At 50.3% G+C, this 23098-nt stretch overlaps 1 protein-coding gene across 8 annotated transcripts in view; it reads left to right on the forward strand.

Moving 5' to 3' along the window:
- Window positions 1-23098, forward strand: part of DENND1A (DENN domain containing 1A) — a 501318-nt gene that overhangs the window by 416694 nt on the left and 61526 nt on the right. For all 8 annotated transcript variants that reach the window (XM_035015834.1, XM_035015837.1, XM_035015835.1 and 5 more), the window contains 3 exons: window positions 19311-19415; window positions 19785-19872; window positions 21734-21774. In XM_035015834.1, the coding sequence (XP_034871725.1) occupies window positions 19311-19415; window positions 19785-19872; window positions 21734-21774 (234 nt within the window). The remainder of the gene's footprint in view (window positions 1-19310; window positions 19416-19784; window positions 19873-21733; window positions 21775-23098) is intronic.

Below are 23098 nucleotides of genomic sequence, written 5' to 3' on the forward strand. Positions count from 1 at the left end.
GTCTGCTTCAGGGAGAATTCTGGGATAGTGCAGGTCTGTTTCAAACTATCTTGGTATTCTTTCACTTCTCAGAAATCAACTTCCATTTCATGGCACTCACTCCCATACAGGATTGTAGATGCTGAGTTCCTTCGGGCATTCAACCTGCAGGTATTGCATGCCACTGTGGGCGAGGCCGTGTGCTCAGTAAGGGTACCGCGAACTGATGAGACCGTCCATTCTCTACCTGTAAAGAGCTCCCGTCCTCAAGAGGGAGGCCAGTGGGTAAGCAGGTAACTGTGGGTTACTGTGGTCGAGGTAGGCTTGGGTTTCATGGGAGCGCAGAGGACGTTCCACAGCGGGGAGGCCATGGGGACAGGGATGGCTTCCTGGAGGCCATGACACCTGAGCTTTGCCTGGTAAGATGAGTCGGGGTTAGCCTGCTGAAGGGAGGAAGCGACATTCCAGGCAGAGGGAGAAGCAGGGAGGTCTGAAACAGTGTTCTGTATGGGAAGCGCAAGGCAGTGTGCAGTGACTGAGACTTCTGGCTTGCAGGGGGACGTGTTAGGAAGCATGGCTGGAGAGGGGGGCTTTGCAGGGCTCACAGGCCAACCAGGAGCCTTAGAGCCCCCAAAAAGGCAGCAAGGAGTAGTGTGGCGCTTTAAACATGAGTGATGAGATCAGATGGTCAGAGGGGCCCTTTGGGAGGATCCCTCAGGGGTGGTGCTCAGCACGTTGGGCGCAGAAAGCCTAGAAGCAGAGCCCAGGGCAAGTGAGGAGACCCCTAGCAACCAAGGCAGCCTGGCAGGGTCAGAGGGAGGGCTCAGGGGATAAGGGCATTTAGAAGGTAAAGAAGGTAGCCCTGCAGCAGAAAATCTCTTATCTCGGCGTTTCTCTTAAAACAACTTTGTTCCTAATACCAAAGTTCCCAGATGGTTTTTGTTGTCCTTGAGTTGTGTTGTGTTGTGTTGTGTTGTGTTGGTCTGTCCAGACACAGGGAATGAATTGCTAGTAAAAGGAATTCAGTTGACACTTGCCTTCGCCATTCATTATTACTAAACGAATATCTTTCCAGGGCTTCTTGGAATGTCTTTTGACAGTCCCCCTGGCCAGACCACAGATAACCCTGCAGTTACTTTCTAAAGGAAGCAAGAAGTGGGAGGCTCCCGATGTACCACCAGAGCAAGAGGGAGAATCGTTTGGTCCCTGTAGAGAGATTATTGGCAAGAGGCCTTTGGGGTCCTGGTGGGGCAGACAGACCCAGCGGGCAGTGAAGGGCCTGGAACTGTTGGTCAGACTCTCATCCAGATGCTCTCTGGGCAGCTTCTCTTTTCTTCCTGCCAGCCCCCACGATCCCTGGAGCCCTGGGGCAGAGGGAAGTGGAGGCCTGAGCAGACAGTCTGTCACGGGTCAAAGGGACTGCTAACTACAGGAATTTCAGAGTCATCTCTCAGGGTCGTGTGAGGATTAAATGAGGTAATGATTGGGAAGCCACCTGAAAAGCTGCAAGGTTTCCCAAGTGAAAAGAATTTAAAAACTGTTGGTTGCTGGTGTACTGGGACTCAGTCTGATGAGGGGCCAGGTGGAAAAGAAGGACTAGAATGAAACTTGGAAGCGACCTGGGGATGTCACTTTTTCCTGTAGCTCCTCTCATCTGCAGCAAATGAGATTTGATGATGGTAGTGACCTTTTAAAAGGTGGCAGGCGACAGAGTCAAGAACCCAGACCTTGGACTCAGACATGCCTAGATGTGAACCCCCACCCACCACCTACTCGTTATGTGGTCGTGGGCAAGTCACTTGACCTTTCAGACTTTGCTTCTGGATCAGTAGAAAGAGGGTAGATGTCTTCATGTGCTTGTCACGTATATATTTGTGTGTGTGCACACATGAGAGAGAGAGAGAGATTTCCCTACCTCTTTCAGGGGAGGGTCCTTGACTGGTTTATCCATTACTCTCCCGGTGCTTCAGAGTACCTGGCTCATAGTTGAAGTACAATAAATAGTTTGTTTTTCATTTATAACTCACTTTTAATACCTCCCTGTCACTAGATCGGCAATAAGTTGGATAACACGATGTCATGTTTGGAGTCCCCTCAAGACTAGTTGCTTGCACAGCAGCGCATCCTGCCACCATCCTTGCCCCTCTGAAGTCTGGTATATCATGTCCCCTTGTGAGAATTTTACCCTGAACTCTCATACCTACCACCTAGATTGTTCCATTAACATTTTACTATGCTTACTTTGTCACACATCTATCCATTGATCATTGCATCTTGTTTTTTAATGCATTTTAAAGTAAGTTCATATATCAGCACTTTCCCCTAAACAATTCAACATGTATATCTCTAACTATAATAAATACTTTTTGTGAAGAGCAGGCACTCAGTAAGTGGTTGCTGCGGTCATCATCATCATCATCGTCATCATCATCATCATCATCAAGGAAAGGAGCACAGTCGTGGTGATTCGCTATGCCCAAAGATCAGTCACCCACTTGCCTCGGTGTTAGGAGGAGCCTGCCATTTCCTAGGAACTAAACTGTCCTCACTTCATGGACTCAGCTCAGGCAGGGAAATGGCTGGAAGTCACAGCCATTCTGGTGCCCCCAGGCACAGACTTCAGCCCGTCCCCTGGATGCTCATCCTTGACAACCTCCCAAAGCCTTTGGAAGACTTAATAATGCCACTGTAAAATGGAGGTTGGGATTTTCACAATGGATTTCTGCAGAGCGAGGTTGGGTTTGGTTATCTGGGCTTAGTTTGTCCCAAGTCCTGCTGGGTCAGAGACGGTCCCACCTTCCTCTCTTGATACTGTCCGTCACAGAAGGGACTTGGGGCACAGAGGTCAGGAGCTGAAGGTTATGAATCCGGGTCCGAGAAAGTCAGAATCTGGGGCCCTGACCAGTGGCCTTGTCCTCACAGAGGACCGTTACTGTCCACGGTCCCAGTGAAAGAGCCCAGGGTATACAAGACTCCCCCAAGAACCTGCTCTTTTTTTTTTTTTTTTTTTTTTTATTTGAGAGAGAGAGAGAGAGAGCACAAGAGGGAGGAGCGGGAGAGGGAGAAGCAGACTCCCTGCCGAGCAGGGAGCCCGATGCGGGACTCGATCTCTGGACTCCAGGATCATGACCTGAGCCGAAGGCAGTCACTTAACCAACTGAGCCACCCAGGCGCCCAAGAACCTGCTCTTTTCCAAGAACCGTGTGGGGTCATAGTTGCAATTGTTGGTATGTTTACGTTCAGTCAACAAATGTTCATTGAGCCCCCTCGTCTTTGAAGATAACCACCTTGGGAGAAACTGAGGCAGTCAGTCAGAAGGGTTTCATAAGCAGTTTCGTTTATAAAGGCGTCTCACGTCCATTTAATCCTTACATCCATCTCATGGAGCCAGGAATTTGCTGTCATGTCCCACTAGGCTGTGGTAGGAGATGAAGGAGTGAACCAGGCATGGCCTCAAACCCCAGTCTTACCTCACTGGAAAATGGCCTGAAATGGCTCAGTGTACTGTCCAGCCCTCGAGTCCATCTGAAAATGGATCCCAGCTTCCTTAGGATACTGTGTGATACAGCCTATGTAAAAGTGCCTAAGTGTTTAATGAATGTGTCCATCACCTACTCCAGAAGCTTCTGCCCTGGGCATGGGGATCGGGTGATGAAAAAGAGAAGCAGAGCCACTGCCCTCTTGGTGCCGCAGTCATTCAGACCTGAGCCAGACCACCTGGGTCCAATCCTGCCTGTGTGAACCCAGGGAAGTTGCCTTACTAGTTCTGTGCCTCAGTTTCTCATTTGTAACGTGGGACAGCAGCAGTATCTATTTCATGGGGTTGTTGTGAGGATTAAGTGAGTGGATGTATGTAAGACCCTTAGGTACTTGGCACAGGGAAAGCACATGGGCTTGTTACTCTTGTTACTACTATTCTACCGCCCCCACCAACCCTGTCCCAACCCCACCCCACCCCACCCCAGGTTCCCAAAGGCATTAGAATCATCTAAGCAGCTGTGCAAAGGTCTGAGCCATGGCCCAGGAATCTGCATTAAAAACCTCCCAAGGTGAGTCTCCTTGGGACACCAGATGTAGGAACCACTGATCAAAGTTGGCTTCCCACATAGGTGCTGATGCTGAGACTCGAGGAGGGAGGGAGCATGCCCAAGGGAACATGGGTAGCCAGCGCTAGACCCAGAACAGCATCTCAGACTGCTGACCCCACATCTGGGCTCTCAGGCAGACACTTGCCCAAGATCAGCCAGCCAGTATGCTGGGTCTTGAACCAAATCTGGGCTCTCCATACTTTGGTGACGAGTTCTCGTGTAAAGGGTCCAGCAAAACTGAATCAGCTATTTGGTCTGGAGAAGTTCATCTCTCAAATAAGGTAGTCCCTCTATCATGCGTATCAAGGCACTGCCCAGATAGTTGAACCAGGAATCCCCCAAATATTTAGAGTCCACAGCCAGGAAATAACTCCCTGGAGGAGGTGTGTAAGAAGTTGTCTCCCCAAATGGTCTCTTCGTCTACATATGTAGATGTGGGAATATTTACACCACTCCAGCGCTCTATCCGGGTGACTCTTATAATTAATATTTACTTAAAACAATCATTAGTCTCTGCTGGGCGACATTAAACCCACGTTAGCAGTATTTTTAGCTGGGCCTTCCCCACACCTGTGATGGCAGGCAAGCATGCGGCAGCGGGAAGCCCTGCGTGCTTTATACATAAGCCTCCCTGCACCTGGACAAGCCTGCTGCATGCCACGCAGGTAGCAGGCCGGGGGGGTCTGGGCAGACAGCTGTCTTGATGTGCACCTGGAGCCGCCCACACCTCTGCTCGGGGTCCTCCCTTTGCTTTACTTCCCCAACATCAAAAATGAAATTCATTTCTCTTAAGACAGTGTGGCCTCTGTGCCCCGGGCTGGACCCACATAAATGTCATGATTTTTCCCAAAAGGGTTGAGGATTTCTCCAGTAAGGGTGAGGAGGATGCTAGTAACAACCATTTATTGGATGCTCACGGCTTTATGTTCATTGTTCCCTTTAAACCACACAACAACATGACAAGGTAGGTGGTATTCCTCTCCTCTTCTGGAAGAGGACACGGATGCTCAGAAAAGATGAGTGCTTCCCCCCAGGCCACACAGCCAATAGGTGGGATCCCAGCATACTCTGACTGAACCCACGCTGTTCTGTACTTCCTCAACCTGTCTTACCTGATTCCGTTAAATCACTAGGGAGAAGGGAAGTGGAATGACGTCTATAGAGTGCCTACTATGTGCTAGGCAGTTGGCATATATTGCCCCAATTAATTCTCACAAGTGGAATTAGTTCACAGGAGATAAGAACGATTATTCCCATTTTACAGATGAAGAAACTGAGGCTCGCTCAAGATCACAGTGCTAAGCAAGCGTCAGAGCCAGAATTGAAACCCAGCTTGATTCTCCAACACTAGATGTTTGCCCACCTCACCAAAGGCCTCAATGAGAGATATTTGCCATATTTGTGGGTAAAAAAAGTATAGTTTCCTACAGAGCCTAAGATTCGGTCATTTTCCTTCTATTCTGCTAAGTCTTGCTACTTAAAACTTTTGAGGTTTCTAAAGAACCCTTACCCCAGTAAAAAAAATTTAGAGTTTTATCATTTTCAGGGATCTTCTCTAATAATTTAATTTAATCTTTATAATGATCTTGTGAAAGTAGGTGTTACAAAGCCCATTTTACAGAGAAGTAAACTGAGTTCGGAGGGACCAAGTACATGCCCGAGGTGAGTACCTGGCCGGCAGGTGCTCAGCCTCAGAGCCCGTATTTTCCCTACATGCACACAGCGCTGCTCCCAGTCCGGGGTCTGTTCAGTAGGGCCCAAAAGTGAGGAATTTAAACACTATCCACCGAGGAAGAGATTGTTTTTTGGGGGGGGGGGAGGGCTGCAGCAGTCCTTGGGCAAGGACCCCTTCATTAAAGGTGGTGACATTTCCTCACCCGTAGGAGCAGGCTGGAAGTTGTGATAGTCAGGGAGTTACAAAAATAGCAGCTTTCACACTGATTCCTACATGGGTGGAACTGGTGGTTCCAGGGCAGATAAGAATGACTTTACAAGATGAAAATGATCAGTGAGGGCACGCAGGTCTGGAGGGGAGCGGAGTTGGCATTTTTTGGCCCTGCAAATAGCTGCCCATCTGCTCTCTGTCAGAATATGTTAGGAGTGCATCTGGATTGCTGCCCCCGAGTCTCGGCTCCAGGCTGGTCATGTGGTTGTCTCCACGACAACTCCAGGAGCGGTGTAAACTGCTGCGCTTTGAGCCGGATTCTGCTCTGTACATGTGGTCTAATTAGACGGCGTTCCCGGCCTCCTGCCTCCCTCCTCGGCCCCTCCTAGCACACATACCACCTTCTCCCGTTCTCCTTCCTCCCTCCCGCTCACCCTCCTCTTCACATCCTTAGTCTGTCTCGCTCTCCACCGTGTTGGCCTCTTTCTCAGAAATGTTCCTGTTGCCTTGTCTGCAGTGAATAATTCATTCAGCAAGCATGGGGGTGTCTGCGCTGACCTAGGTCCCGTGCTAGGAACTGGAGATGCAAAGATAAATAAGACGCTGCCCACACCCTCCAGCAAGGGAACCCAAGGGCAGCTGGGCAGTGCAGAAATGGCAGCAAGTGCTATGGTGGAGGTGAGCATAGGAGCTGTGGGACCAGAGCAGGGACACCTAACCCAACCCAAGGCAGGAAGGAGGCATGGGGGAGCCTTCCAGGGCAGCTGTCCCCACGTTAATCCTTGAAGGCTGACGGGGGGGCTTCTGCAGCCTGAGAAAGCAGGAGTGGGAGGACCTGCTGGCAGAGGGTACAGCACCTGCAAAAGCAGGAGCCTGCGGACCAGTCTGGAGAACTGTGACTGGCTCCGTGTCATGGGGAAGCAGGGAGTTGTTGGCAAGACGCTCAGGGTCACACCTTGGAGGGCTTCTCTCCAACTCCTCTCTCCACTTGAATCTGCAGGTACTGGGAGCTGGGGAAGGGGAGTAATATGGTGGCTGTTGGAGGATCCTGGCCTGTGGGGGGGGGGGGGTTCCAAGGGTGAGGCTGAGTAAATGAAGCCCTTTCGGTAGTTGTTCCTGTGGATGAAGTCTGCTCCTTGGACCCAGGAGGCTCCGCTCAGGGCTGGGTGGGCTGTCCAGAGCAAGCTCCAGCACGTGCTGAGCAATCGTGTGTTCCAGGGCCCAGCGTCCACCGCTTCTCAGAGTTCTGGCTCCCAGGGAACGTGCCCCCGAGTAAAGAAGGAGAGCATCAGCATCTCACTTAGCCCACCCGTGACGTGCCCCTGGGGCCCGAGGGACACCAGCTCCTCACCTCACAGTGTCAGTGGGGCCTTGTCAGAGCCCTGCTCCTCTGCTCACACCATCCTCTGCTTTTCCATCTAGTGAGTCCCTGCTCAGCCTCGGTTTTTATAGCACCTCTTCCCTCTTGCGGCCTTTCTTGGGCCCCACCCACCCCAACAAAGTCACCTGGCGGTGCTCTCCCAACACCCCAGTCACAGGTTCTCGTTGAGTGAAAGGTATAGAAGGTCCCACACAAAATGCAACACCCAGCTCTCAAAGGGTATCTGAAAGAGCTGCTAGAGGACTTTAAACCTCCATTGAGCCCCTCTGTATGCTACTCAGTATTGGCACCTTGACAAATCCTGTATCATTTCAGACCTCTTCAATATGAAGTATGTAACATCCCCAATTTACAGATGAGGAAACTGAGGCTCACAGAGGCCCATTTGCGTCCCCATTCATGGAGCTCTGGGCTGCACTGAGCCTCTTTTGAGTCCCCAGGCGATACATAATCCCCACCTAGAGACTCCGGACTCCTTTGACTGGGGCTGTGGTATGTGGAAAAGGACAGTTTTTGTGGGAAATCATCTGTATCTTGAAATCCCCAGAAACCCGGAGGAAAAAAAAAATGTGTTTGGGCAACTGAGCATGCTCAGAGTGCCTTGGGGTGTTGTGGGAAGAGAGTGCCTGGGCTTTGGGGTCAGACAGAATTGACTTCAGGTACAGCTGTGGCTCTTCCCAGCTCTTGGCCTTGGGCAAGTCACGTCCCCTCTCTCTGTAAGATGAGGATAAAAGAGCCTCTCCTAATAGGGTTATTATGCAGGTCCATCCCTCAACCACAGTTAGCGTGTGTCTGCTGTGCCCAGTTCATGGCAGAAGGCAGCTTTGGTGGTAGTCCCTTTCCTCCCTTGCTCTGAGTCATGGTCTTGACTCGAGTGACCCCAGATGTGTCCAGGGCGGGTAGTGCATGTCACATGCTCTGAAACAGGGCTGCTTGAAGTAAATCACTGAAAGCATGCTTTGGGCAGAGAACTGTCGTTATTTGGGGCAGAAGACTGGTAAGTGTTTAGCCTTTCCAGAGGTTAGGCCCTGAGCTTAGCACTTTATATGAATCATTTGCTGATCCCAGCCAGCCCTGTGAGGAAGTACTCCCCCATTTTATGAATGAGAAAATGGGACTCGGGGTCCAGGCCATGCACCACATTCCAGATGCAGTAAGTAACAGAGCTATCATTCTCACTCGAGTGCATCCTCTGTTCCCAGCTCTGCACTGAGAGCTGTGCATCGTGACCCATTTCTCTGTGAGGCGCTGTGGGTGACCTCATAGAGAAAGGCCCTTTCTATGTCTAGAAACAACACATTAGCATTAGAAAGTACCGTGAAGATCTTCCAGTGTAGCACCTTCCCATTTTACAGATGAAGAAGCCATGGCCTATACAAGAAAAAGGAATCAAAGCCTGAGTTGGGTGTTTTGACTCTTCTCGTGCTCTTTCCCCTTCACAACGCTGCCTTCTGTTCATGACTATAAAGCTTGCTTCCGAGGCCTCGTGGGCGCAAGCCCCCACCAGGTACCAGAGATGGACCCTGAATGAGTGACGTTCAGGAGAGGGGTGATGATAAGCAAGTGAGCCAGCGAGGGAACCCGATGACTCAGTGTGCGTGCGGACAGTGCTCCAGAGGACCACCCTGAGGGCCGTGTCACCAAGGCTGGCAGGCAGTGCTGAATTCAGTCAGAGGATTGGGATTTTTCCTTCCTACAGACTGATTTGTGCTTCTTCGGTTTTCTCTCCATGTCCTTTAGCCTTTTGACCCGTGAGCCCTTGTATTCCTGTGGCTACAGCCAACGTTGGTTTACCTTCTGGTCACTTGCAGGCTCATTGACTTCTCTCCCAAGGGCCCACCAGGCCCTCCAAGCCACCCTCTCTGCAGCACGCTCCCTGAAACTATCTTCCTCTCACTCTCAGGAAACTGAAACCCTCTTCTTGAATCCGTTTAGGACCTCCTTTCTTGGGACTTAGGGATGCAACAGTCGTTGTGTTAAACCCAGAATCTGGGGCGCCTGGGTGGCTCAGTTGGTTAAGCGACTGCCTTCGGCTCAGGTCATGATCCTGGAGTCCCGGGATCGAGTCCCGCATCGGGCTCCCTGCTCGGCGGGGAGTCTGCTTCTCCCTCTGGCCCTCCCCCCTCTCATGTGCTCTCTCTCACTCTCTCTCTCTCTCAAATAAATAAATAAAATCTTTAAAAAAAAAAACCCAGAATCTGGCTCTCGGTGAAGGCAAACACTTGGTGTGGCCAAGGTGGCGGAGCCAGCAGGAGTTTGACGTTGAGATCTGGGCATGTCCCGTCTGGTTTCCGTACCAGGGAGGGGAGCTGTCACTGTCCTGCAGCATGGGGGTGGTCACCAGCTTTCTCTCGCTTCCAGCCAGGCGCTGTTGCTTGGAGCTGCCGACATCCTGGGACTGGGCAGTTAGAGCACGCGGTAGGTATTATTGGTACTGGGAAGCCGACGGAGGCTCCCAAGTACTGAGATGGCTTCTGTAAGCACATAGTGGGAGCCAGAACACACTTGCTTCTCCCGAGTCTCCGCTCCTCATCACTGCCTTCTAATCCATCCCTGTGACCTGCTGGGGCAGCCCTGGGCAGCTGACAGGTCGAATACCATCATGGGTTGCGTGAGCCCAGGACCAGGCTTCGCCTTTCTGAGCCTCAGTATCCTTATCGGTAAAATGGGGATCATGACACCACCTACCTCACAGGGTGGCGGGGAAGAGTAAGAGAGAGAATGCACGTAAAACCACCCAGCATGGGGCCAGGGCTCAGTAAGCGGGAGCTGGTTTTATCGCCGCCCCTGCTTTCCTGGTAGAGGCAATTTGCATCTGCATTTCTTATGGGAGGAAAATCTTAAGCTGGTATGCATGAGACCCTCCTCATTGTGTCTCCTCAGCTTCCACAGGCCTCCCCGCTCATCTGCCGTTCCTGCGCTAATCAGAATTTCCTGACTTCTCCCTGTTTGTCTCGGTTAATGCAGAAGGACGGGGCTGCTGGCACAGAGGAGCCAGGCGTGGGCCGCCGTGCCTGTGATTTGAATGTCTTCACTGTAATCTAGCGAGTGTGTGTGGGGGCTTCTGTCAATACTGGAGCGGCTGGCCACAACGGGCAGATACTGTCTTCCCGGCAGCCCCGGCCCCTGCAAATTATCACAGTAGCTCTCGTTGGACACCCACCTTCCCCCTGACTTAAATCATCCGAACGGTGAGCCGGCTTCCCGATGACACATTGATTCTTCGGTTAGGGCTTGTTACGGCGACGGGGGCCCAGGCTGGGAGGCTGCCCCCGGCGTGCCTGGGCCACTGCACAAATGTTCAGAAAGCCGACTTGGGCCAGCCCGGCCGGGGCCGTCCGCCTGTGGCCGTGCGCACCCCTCCCCCGCCCCCGTCCCAGGTCCGCCTTGGTGAGGAGAGAATGTGTGTGGACCTGGGAGTCTTTCGGACCCTGCAGCTCTGGGACCTTAGGCAGATACACTTGACCTGCACGGACATCCCTTCCCTTAGGCAGATACACTTGACCTGCACGGACATCCCTTCCCCATCTGCCAAATTGGGAGTCACTTATGAAGGTTTCTGAGCTCTGGTGAGGATTCAGTGAGGGGAAGGGTCAGGCTGGGCCACAGCAAGCGCTCAGCTGACACTGGTCACTGGTTCCCTTCTCTCTCACCTCCGGCCCGCTGTGGCTAACCTGAAATTACTGTAATCTAACCCCGCTGCCCCCATCCCCCCTCCCCCCGCCTCCAGTGAGGATTTGCGTTCTCCATGCCAGACACGGTGCTGAGCCTTTTCTGTGTTGGCTGGGAGCTTGCCCTGCTTCCTTGGCAGCTGTCGCAGCTGGGAATGGTGCCCTGGTCCCCGGGCAGGGGGCTTCCACGTGGCCTGTGGGGCAGAATTAGCTACTCGGCAGGGGCTAGAGAAGCCCCCTTCGGACTTCAGAACAGGGTTCCTGGCTGCGCTGCACTTTAGCCGGTGACTTGGGTATTTTATTAGGAATTTGGAAGTATTTAAACAAAATGCAACCAGGTTGGGACTGCTGGTGATAAATGGGGCCAGATTTTCCAACTCTCTTCATTCTTAAATTTAAAAAAATGAATGTCGATTGGTCTAGGTGCTGTGCTGGTCTCTTGTACCTACACCAGTGATTATCAGCCTTGGGTACACTGGAGTCCTGGGGAGTTTTGGGGATTTGAAAAGCCCCCCCTGGTGATTCTGATGCGTGGAGGGTTGAGCACTGCTGACCACACCAGCAGTCCTTCCCAGTGTAACCCCCTGCAGTCCCCTGAGGCAGGTGGAGAATGAGGATCTGAGAGGTGCTGTCATCTGCACAGCGGGGCAGAGCTGGGACTGGAACCCAGCTCTGTGCTGCACTCCCCCACCTGCCTCTTCCTGTAGTGGGCTAGGGGCGCTGGCTGGGCACAGGTGGTGGTGGTGTGGAGACGTCGAGGTGGGACTGCAGGCTTCTCGTCACCTGAAGGCGTCAGGTGAGGTGCTCAAAGGAGGTAATGTGAAGAAAGAAGCCAGAGGGGAGCGTATCCGGGGAGAGATTGGCTGTGGACAGTCCAGAGTCTCTGGAGCAGGAAATGAGTGTGCGGATGAAGTAGACAGGCTGTCGTAGCAAGAAAATTTGGCTGGGGAAGGTCACAAATGGCCTTGAGTGTCCTGCTCAGGAGTTTAGACACCCCACTTACCTGGACCCGCAACCTTGCTTGAAGCTATTCTGTGCTACTGAGTCAGATGGCAGAGTCAACCGCCAGAGCTGCACTGACTACCCTGCAAAGGGAGAGGGGACGGGGGAAGGGTGAGACCTGTGTAGTCACCGGGTGCCAGGCTCAGAAGGGCCTGTGCCCGCTTCAACACTCCACTGCCACCATCTTGAAATTCCTAATAATTTCACCTTGAAACTTGTGTGTAAAAGTAGTCTTAAGGGACAGCGGGCATGTGCGTGAGCAGAGGAGGTCTGCACCGACGTCCTCCCCCGAGTCTTGCCATCCCAGCCCCATAGGACTTCTCGGTGCCCCTTGCACAGAGTTGCAGTGGACCCACGGTGCAGGGGGCTCAGCGAGACTCAGAGCGCTTAGGAGGTAAAGCTGTAAGGTCCACAGCTGAGGCAGTGGGGCACCAACAGCCCCAACAGGCCACTCTGTGTTAGAACTGGACCTCGCTTTGGTGCCGGCAGAAGGCAGTGCTGTTCTAAGAACCGCAAATGATCACATTTCTCGTTTACGCTCCTTGCTCGTATTAGCCTACTACTACTCCTCGTGAAAATGATGACCTAGAAGGGGAGGAAAAGATGGAGAACTCAGTTCCTTTTCCTTTCTCATCAGTAAGCCAAAGGAGAGAGTGTTAGTAGAATGTGTGTATATCAAGAACTGAAATAAAAACAGTTGAGTTTTGTGCAGCATTTCCACTGTCTGATAAGAACAAAACACAAATGAGTTTGTGAGTTACGAAATACGAGTCCACATATGTTAGCATTTAAAACTGGCATTGCACGGTATAAAGTTGAGCAATAAGATTCATGCTAATAATTTAAATTTTTATTTTTTCTTTATGTAGAATGACATTAAATAGTAAAATTGAAAAGCACCATTATGGGCCTAGAAAGAAACCATGGAAGAAAGAAAAAGCTTTGTATTTTAGTGTGGCACTTAAAGATTTAACAGCACTTCTTTTTCCCGCGTGTCCATTTTGCCCTGTGTCCCACAAATTATGTCGCCTGCCCTGGAAAAACCCAATCTCGGCCCTCAAGAAAATGGTTATTTGTAAAAAAAAATCTACTTACTGTACTTTGCCATAATCTCAAACAACACTGTGAGATGGACTGGCCTTGAGTAAGTGTCATAGGTGAGGAATGACAAGTCACCGGGGATCACACGGCTGGTGTGGTCAGAGTGACAGTTCAAGACCAGGTCTTTCTGACTTCAAGACATGTTCTCTCTCCACCATGTTGTGTTACCTTAACTGAATCCATTTTTTTTTTTTAACTTTAAGGGTTTTTTTAAAGGTGACTTTACCTTAGAAAACATTTAAAAATAAAAATAACCAGCCCCCCGGTGCGCCAGTTTTCACACTCTACTGTGGTTTTTGTTCCCTGAACTAGACAGGATTCCTTGATAATAGGAGCTTTTCTTTTAGACTTTCTATTATGGAAAATTTCAAATTTATACAAAGTAAATGAACTCCCACGTACCCATTGCCCAGCTTCCACAGTTACAAACATTCTGTCATTTTTTTTAATTAAAAAAATTTTTTTTAATTATAGTAAAATACACATAACATCAAATTTACCCCTGTAGCCATTTTTAAGTGTACATACAGTTCAGTGGTGTTAAGTACATTCACATTGTTGTACAACCATCACCACCACCTGTTTCTAGAACTTTTTTCATCTCGCAAAATGGGAAGTCTCTACCCACTAAACAACTCCCCCTCCCTCCCCATCCAGCCCCCGGCAACCACCATTCTGCTTTCTGTCCCTAAGAAGTTGACTCCTCTAGATACAAGTGGAATCAGGCAGCATTTGTCCTTTTGTTACTGGCTTGTCACTTAACATGATGTCTTCAAGGTTCATCCATGTTGTAGCATGTGCCAGAAATTCTCTCCCTTTGAAAGCTGAATAATATTTCATTGTATGTATATTTTGTTTATCCATTCATCTGTAGATGCTTGGATTGCGCCCATCTTTTGGCCCCTGTGAGGAATGCTGCTGTAAACATAACATGCTGCCATTCTTGTATCTGTACCTTGGTCTACTTCCCACCCTCAATCGTATTACTTATAGGAGCTGCATTTTATTCATCTTTGTATTCCTCTGACCCAGAGTCTGGCACATACTAGGTGTTTGTTTGTTTTTGTTTTGTTGTTTTGTTTTTTTTTTTTAAAGATTTATTTATTTATTTATTTATTTGACAGAGAGAGACACAGTGAGAGAGGGAACATAAGCAGAGGAAGTGAGAGAGGGAGAAGCAGGCTTCCCGCGGAGCAGGGAGCCCGATGCAGGGCTCGATCCCAGGACCCCGGGATCATGACCTGAGCCGAAGGCAGACGCTTAATGACTGAGCCACTCAGGCGCCCCTGTTGTTTTTTTTTTTTTAAGATTTTATTTATTTATTGGAGAGAGAGAGAGAGTGAGAGAGAGCATGAGAGGGGAAAGAGTCAGAGGGAGAAGCAGACTCCCCACCGAGCAGGGAGCCCGACATGGGACTCGATCCCGGGACTTCAGGATCATGACCTGAGCCAAAGGCAGTCGCTTAACCAACTGAGCCACCCAGGCGCCCTGGCACATACTAGGTGTTTTTAAAATGTGTGAATGGATGAAGCTTCCAAAACTATTGTTTTTAAAATTTGAAGCAAGGGCCAAAAAGAATGAACACCTTTTTTTTTTTTTCTTAGAATCGCAGAATAAATGTGCACATAAAATTTTGGTAAATTTGTGAAGGAAAATAAGAGTTTAGTACTATAAGTATGGATCAGCAAAACAAGGAAAGTTGTCCCCTCAGAAGACTCTGAGAGGAGATTTTATTTTTATGCCAGTACCCACAGTGCTGTGGATAAAAGCCATTTATTTCTGGAAGTATCAAAAACGTTTGGAATCACCAACTTTACCTGTTAACAAAGATGGATTCATTAGCACTGGAATTTTCAATTGATTCCATATGTCAAGAAGATAATCCGAGAGTAAAACTTCTCTGTTTGTAACAAAATCCTTGATAGGGTTAAGCAGCTGTGTTTAACTGTCCTCCGGGTCATAGATGGAAAACTCTACTAATGTGATCTAAGCTTGAATGCTCACGGCCTGACTTGCCTGCGTTCACGGAGCTGTCAGCCAGTAGTCCTATTGCTGAGTGTCGCCTAAGAAGACAAAAGATTTAATCAGCATAACAGGAGAACTAAATCAGCCGTTCTTAACAACGGAGGGCTTAGGGATACACTTTGCCTTGCTCCTCTCGGCTGCAGAGAGTGGAGTGGGCCATTTCGACTACAGGATGGGGAACAGAGTAGCTGGGGCAAATGGTTCAGCATCTTTGATATGGATGGTCCTGTGGCAGAAAGAGCCTTCACAGTGACTTGCTTACTCCCCGGAGTGTTCTTCTCTGAGGCACTGGTGCTTTGAGTATCCATCTACCAGGAGAACCTGAAGGGTTCCCACCTGCAAGAACTCACCTGTCCTCTTGCAGGTGTTCAAGGACAAACAGAACTGAGGCCTCAAGAGAAGCTCTGGGCTGGGGCTTCAGGGGAAGGAGCCCTCCTAGCCTGTGGCCAGTCAGACCTTCATACATGACAATGGGTGGCAATGTCCCTGTGTTTCACCAGGATTAAGATAAAACAGTTGCCCTGAACCTGTAGGATTTGCTTACCTAACTCCTATTCTCCCCATTAGACTCTGCTGAAATGTACCCACTTCCTCTCACGATCTCTGACCCGCTGCCCCAGGCGGGTTAGCCTTTTCCTCTCCTGTCTCCTGGGGACACTTGGCCACCCACCCCACTTCAGTAGGGCTACACTCCATGGTAGTCTTCATTCCCACGTCTGACCAACACTGCTGATGTTGTTCTTGAAGCTTGTTTGCAGAAAAAGCCCCCATCGTCACGTTCTCCCTTCATCTTTCCATTCCGTGCCCATGTCCTTTTGTCCGTTTTTATGGCCCAGACATCTGACCCAGGGGGACGTCACCTCCAGTAAGTAGACAACGGGCCCAAAATGTCCATGTTTCCCCAAAGCTGAGATTCTTTCTGCTCTCCTACAGCTAAATCCTGCCTCAGGCTACCCTTACGTACAAATCTGGTTGCAAGCTCTCTCGAATTTATTGGTCCCTCAGCAGACTACTTCCTGGCAGTGCTGGGCCACAGCTCTAGGAGTGAATGCTAACAACTCCAAGAGCGTTTCCTCCAAGGAGCTCTAAACTCCCTGGACACAAATGTCACTCACCTGGCATCGTGCTCGGAGACCTCTTTACTGTCCGGTCAAGTGGTATCTCAGCTACAGCGAGACCACTGGGCTCCTGTGGCAGGAACCAGGGTCAAGCTCATCCTGTGGTTCTTTAGCCAGTATCCCTGAGCTTCTAACTGGGCGGTGGGCTCTGCACTGTCCCTGGGCAGTGTAGCGGGGAGTCTGGCAGGGCCTCTGCCCTCTTGAGCTCCTGCTCACAGGGGACACCAGTGAAGATTACTCAGCACCCAGGGGTACACCAGGGAGAGTGGGAGCCCTGAGCAAGAATGAGTGACTACCACACAGAGGCCTGTGTTTAAGAGGATAGTCTAAGGGCAACTGGGTGGCTCAGTCGGTTAAGTGTCTGCCTTTGGCTCACGTCATGATCTCGAGGTCCTGGGATCAAGTCCCGCATTGGGCTCTACGCTCAGAAGGGGCTCTGCTTGAGATTCTCTCTTTCCCCCTCAATCTGCCCCTCCCCCCTGCTTGTGTGCTCACGCGCGCGCGCTCTCTCTCAAATACATAAAATCTTGAAAGAAAGAAAAAAAGAAAGAAGGAAAATGAGGATAGTCAGGTACAAGGAACAGAACTGGAAAAAGCAGGGAAGCAAGTGGGAAAGGACATGGCATATGATCAGGAGATGCCTTTGGAGCAGAAGGTACCTGGGGGAGCAGAGGAAAAGGGACACAAAAGGACCCTGGAAAAGAAAGCTGGGCTCAGCTTAGGAAGGGTTTGTTTGCCCAGGTAGGGAGCTAGGACTTTTCCTCTCTTCTCCAACAGGGCCCTGTGTACGTGTCACACCCTGCTAGGTATACGGTGCTGAATGAAACAGGTGCCATTCATGCCCACATGAAGCTTATAGTCTAGTGGAAGAAGTGAACATTCATCGAATAACCACCCAGCATAATGCCTCTGCAGTCAAAGTTCCTGGGTAGGAGAGTAGCATGATCCAATGTGCATTTTAGAAATCTCGAAGAATTGGAGTAGATGGAGGGAGGCAACTGGAAGGGACATAGAATTAAATCTCCACCATGGCGGGCAGTGGGATGGTGAGCAGGGACAACCCTGATTCCTTTCACTGGCAAAGCAAGGAGGACTTGGGCAGTGTGATAGGTCCATGGGGAGCTATGATAATGCCAGCTTAAGAAAGAAACAGATGTGGGGTACAGTCCAGGTGGGCTAATAATTGGGAGTTTGGGCCATTTGAGTTTGAGGTGCTAATGGGCCATCCAGGTGGGCGTTGAGACATACGGTTTTGGAGCGAAGGAGGCCTGAGCACCAATTTTATCACAGGTCATCCTTGTATGGGTGACACCACTCATGGATGAGATGGCCTGGAGAGGGACAAAATTGCCCTGCTGTGCTTCCCAGTATGGAAGCAGAACTTACAGGCCACAGGGATGGGATGCTCGGCGGGCTTTAGTTAATTACTAGCCCATCTCCCTGTTCAGCAAGAAAGATGTAAAGCCGTGCCAAAATAGTCAATGTCATGAAAAGTTCTTTTTCCTGAGGAACCAGTGCTGCTTTTTGTCCTCCCAGACAATGTAAAGTTTGCATGTTTCCCTTCTTGCTTTCGAAGCCAGGAAGCTCAGAGCTAATTTTGAGACTTTGTTTTAGAAAACATATAGGATCTGCATATCCAGATACTCTTTTCCCAAGTAAACACATTTTATATATTTACGTATTCTTCGGCTCTGATTTTTTTTTTCTTTCTTTTGGGTGCTTGTGTAGGCTGCCTCAGATCCTTTGTAAAATTAGGTGGGGCTTACCTGTATAAAAACAAGCCCTCCCCCACCCTAATTTTTGGGGTCATCCTTGCACCTTTTGTGGAATGTTTGCCCCATTGCTGAGCTAATATTGGCCAGATTTAAGCAAGAGGAACCCTTGGAATTCACAGCAGCCAGACTAAATTTAACACTCACGTAACTCATTAAAACAGGATAAAAGTACAGCTTCAAACATCTCTGTGTTTGTCACCAAGTCTGTGAAGGGAGGGGTACCTTTAATTCAGTTCAAGGTGTAAAAGTCTGATCTTTCAGAATTGAGGATATACCACCGAAATTAAAGACTTGTCTGAGGAGATGAGCACTCCACATCCCTTCAAAGAAGGATCGAGGTGTTGACTACAAGGATGGGATGTGTCTTCAGCTTAGGCTGTTGTTTTCTTCACTCATAAAACATAGTTTGGTAAAAGCATGCCTGCTCATCAAACGGCGTAAGCACATAGTTGACTGGATGGTATATCTTATTTTTGATTAGCCCTGCTTTTTAATATAAATAATTACTTTAAAATGATAATTTGCTATTGATCGAGATCACTGTGTAAATGGTTTTCAAACTGTGTTCCACGGCCGGTGCCTTGGGGATTGCAAAGGTGCTAGGGTGGGGGAGGAGACAGCCCAGCCACCACCCCTGCCCCCCCAACACCGCCGCACCCCCCCACTTCCCAAAGAGCAGCTGGGCAGTTTTATGTAGCAGGGCTCCTTCTGCATAAGGTGCTACTTGGATTCTCTTCAAAGTGAAAAGAAAAGTCTGGAAGCTATCACATTGGAGGGCACATCCCACTAACTTGCTGTTGGGATATGACTGGCTCCTGTGCAAAGGGCCATGGGTAGGTTCGGAATCTCGGCCTCCTACCAGCTCTGGGACTTTTTTTTTTTTTTTTAAAGATTTTATTTATTTATTTATTTGACAGAGAGATAGCGAGAGCAGGAACACAAGCAGGGGGAGTGGGAGAGGGAGAAGTAGGCTTCCAGCAGAGCAGGGAGCCCGATGCGGGGCTCGATCCCAGGACCCTGGGATCACGACCTGAGCCGCAGGCAGATGCTTAACCGACGGAGCCACCCAGGCGCCCCCCAGCTCTGGGACTTTGGGGGATGACTTTTCCTCTCTGAAACTGCCTCCTCTTCCATAGAACAGGACTCCTTCAATGACAGTAGCCACTTCACCAAGTAAGTGAGGATTAAATAAATTAGCTGTAGAAGTGCCATCTAACCGAGTTTAAGAACTGACCGCCGCCCTCACCTGCTCCTCCAACCCTCCTTTCCCATCTCCATTTCCCAGGAGGAGCCAATCACCTTCTGTGAAGAAGCCTTCGTGTCCCACTATCGCTCGGGAGCCATGAGGCAGTTCCTGCAGAATGCCACCCAGCTTCAGCTCTTCAAACAGGTACCCAGCCCTCCCCGTGGAGGGTGGCCCATCTGGACCCCCGATGGGGATTTTGGCAGCTGTCCTGCTGTAAGCCCCCAGGCCCAGCCGGAGGGGGCTGAGGGTCTGGGGGGGGGGGGGATGGGTGCAGAGGGTGGTCAGTAACCAGGCCAACCCTCCACAAATAGGCCATTCACTGGCACAGGTTATCATAAACGCAGAGCCAGTGTTTTAAAAACTTGTTTGTTTGTTTAACTCACTCTTCCAAAGGCCCTTTCCTGTCTTGGGAAGGTGGTGGTTCTTTGGCCGTGCACTGAGGTGCCCAGCTGAATGGTTTCCCCTGCTGTTTCTTTGCCTAAGCTGTTATGCTTTTGTTCTTTCTTTATATAGTTTATAGATGGTAGACTGGACCTTCTCAATTCTGGCGAAGGTTTCAGTGACGTTTTTGAAGAGGAGATCAGCATGGGCGAGTATGCTGGTGAGAAGCAGTTCCTTTTCCCTTGTGTGCCGTGGGCTGCTATGCGGGACTAGGGTGTGCATGGCAGGGAGTGGCAGTGGCTTCTTTTTCCTTCAGTGGGGGTTGGGGAGAGACTCACTTCACCCTCGGCCTTGAAATGTCTGAGATCCTCTGTCCTGGGGTCAGTCGCTTGCCCTGGGCAGCCAGAGTCTAGTGAAACGTAGCGGCCAGCACTCTGTGGCACAAAGCACTCGAGGCGCTGAGTTGGGAGAGCTGGCTTCATGTCAGGGCCCTGCCTCCAGGGAAGCCATGAGGGTTTGGTCAGGTCGTGGCAGCTCTTCAGCTGACGTGCCCCCGTCTATGCACTGGGGAGAACGGTGCCCGCCTCACGGGAGTCCTGTGGAGATTGACTCGGAGTCCGTGAGGACAGATGCGGGCACAGGATCACTGCTAAACGAGTGTTTCTTTAAAAGGTGAAAATCATCACAGAGTGCCCAGTCTCCAAAGACCATTAGACCTGGAGGGGTCATCCGCATGATTCAGAGGCGGCCTCTGAGGCCGAGAGAGGTGTTCGTAGTGGACCCTGCCTCCTGAATCCCAGTCTGGCCTTCTTGCCAAATCCCGAAGCCTTAGTCTGTGGCAGCGAAGTCAGAACCAAATGCAAAGTAGTAATAATCCTGCTGTTGGCCCCCTCTTATTGCTGGGCATGTGCCTGGTCTGGACTAAGCTTCTGTGATATAACTGGTGATCCATAAATTCAGAGAGTCAGGCATAATCTCCCCTGCAAAGCCCCGTTCACAGACCTGAGCAGCCTGTGCTGCACGGAGAGCACGAGCACCAATAAAACCAGTCTGCGGACAGTGACAGCGAGTCAGTGATGGGCATTTCCTGAGCTCCTGCCACGTCCAGAGCCCCAGAGAGTAAGAAACGGAGGACCGGGTTTTGCCCTCATGGAGGAGCTTTTACTGGTAGGAGAAAGAGATGCATGACTAAAGACAAATTCAGGTTAAACCAGTACAGGAAAAGGAGCAGAAATAGGCTTTTATGCAGTCAGAACAGGACTCTACTAATCCTCACTCTGTAACCTGAGGGCTTCACAAAGGAGGCAGCACTCTCAGAGATGCGTATGAGTTCTGAGGAGAAGACAGGCTTTATGTGTTGTTCAACGAAGTCATGTCATTCGGAGCTTCTAGAAAAGCTGTCCAGTGATAAGACCTCCTTATCCCACCAGAAAAAATGAACAAGTCCCCCAACAAGGCCTCCTTTTTCTTTCCCTATCACTACTCCAGTGTCTTGGGGCTGAGCGTGTGTCTGGCAGTGTGGGCACATGGCAGCCCTGAGGTGCCTGCCCTGCGGTGTCTCACAGAACTGCAGAGAATGTGGACTTTGGAGTGGGAGTTACCCGTTTTAGTGGACTATTCAGAGGAAGGGTTCAGAGGACATTACATGGGAGCCATTGGTTGAGTAGCCTCAGCAGAGAGAGTAGAGAATGGTGGCCGGCCAGGGGAACAGCGTTTGTGAGGGAATGGAGGGTGGAGGGGATGGACGTACAGGATGGAAAGGCCGAGGGTGGGTGGGACCAAGACAAGAGTGGAGAAGACAGTCAGGCGTGCTGAGGAGTCTGACCCCACCTCTATGCAGTAGGCAGCAAGGAAGGAGGATTTGAGTTGGTACTCAGGGCACTGATAGGATCGGATCTCTGTGTGAAAAAGAAAACTTGTGGCAGCAAGTCACTGTTGCCTCCTGTGGGGAGTGGAGCATGGGAGCGAGCCTCAGTGTGTTTCTCCAGATTTTGAACTTTCCAAGTCCTGCTTGCTAAGCAATTCGAAGAACTCCTGAGAGCACATAACTTCAACCACTTCTCTGACTCCTCTTTCCCCAGGCAGCGATAAACTCTACCATCAGTGGCTCTCCACAGTCCGGGTAAGTGTGTACCCCCACAGAGCCCCCCGGGCCCCTCCGGAGCCTCCTGGCAGCCCCCCACTTCCCCTGCCACCCGCAAGATGGTCATTCAGCCCCGGGGCCCTCCACTCTTTCAGCTGAAGATGCTTCTGCTTGTAAAGCCAGGCCATCTAGTGCCAGGGGGAGGCTTGTACGATGAGACTGTCCAGGGAAGCCTCCTTGTCTCAGGAAGCTGGCCAAGGCATGTTGAGTGGATATGGTTATCCTAGAGCATTTCTGGGGGTCTCCTTCTAGACCAGGGCAACTGGGACGTTTTCATCGGAAAACCAAAAATGTGCCCCTCTTGCTGCTCAGTTTCCACGGCAAAGGCTTCTGGGAAGATGGAGTTTTTCACCCCTCACTGTTGTTATGAACAGCATCTTGTTGTGTTGGAAGCTAAGTGCTAGGTCTTCAGAAGCCACTGAAGAAGTCAAATTCTGCCTGGGTTTATCAGTGTGTATATCCTGAGGGCCTCCTGTGGACCGGGCGCCATACTAGGGATACAGCGGGGAGCAGGAGGACACAGTCCCTGCCCTGGGGGAGCTCCCTGTCTTCTTGGGGTTGCACGCGTGAACAGACAACTCCAGCATAATGTGATAAGTGTTCTCTCCTGCTTGTGGGCCGAGCACACCTCTGCCAAGGCAGGTCCCTTGGAAGTGGCTGCAGTTGGCCGAGAGTAAGCAGTTCCTCCGTGAAAGACCTCTTTTGTTCTTCTTGTATGGCCAAACACTGCACTTGGCAAATCATAGACAAGCAATAAGGACTTGTTGATTGATTGATAAAAGGAGTTTTAATACTCCAAAGGACCATTGAAATAGGATACTGAGTAATTTTGGAAAGCAGTATGGAATAAATGAGTGGGTAAAAATTTCATATTGTCCTACAACATAGAATGCTTTCTAGGTCAAACTGCAATGTTTTCAGTTAAAGCTCAAAATTTCTAATACGGACTGTTACCAAAAATTGTGCTAAGAGTTAATCCCCGTAATTACAGTACTGTATTTTACTCTTTTATATACCCACTTGATCCAGTCTCTCTCTTTGTTCAAATCAGGTAGAATTATCTTTCCAAACTACCACAGATCTGATTATTGATGCATCTGATTAAAAATCCTCTGGAGTATGGTCTCCATATCCTGGCCCCTCAAGAGCTGGCCCCATCTGGGGCCGCCTGGGTGGCTCAGTCGTTAAGCGTCTGCCTTCGGCTCAGGTCATGATCCCAGGGTCCTGGGATCGAACCCCGCATCGGGCTCCCTGCTTCGCGGGAAGCCTGCTTCTCCCTCTCCCACTCCCCCTGCTTGTGTTC

The sequence above is a fragment of the Mirounga leonina genome, unplaced genomic scaffold, assembly GCF_011800145.1.
Source record: "Mirounga leonina isolate KUSES-001 unplaced genomic scaffold, KU_Mleo_1.0 Mir_170, whole genome shotgun sequence".
NCBI lineage: Eukaryota > Metazoa > Chordata > Mammalia > Carnivora > Phocidae > Mirounga > Mirounga leonina.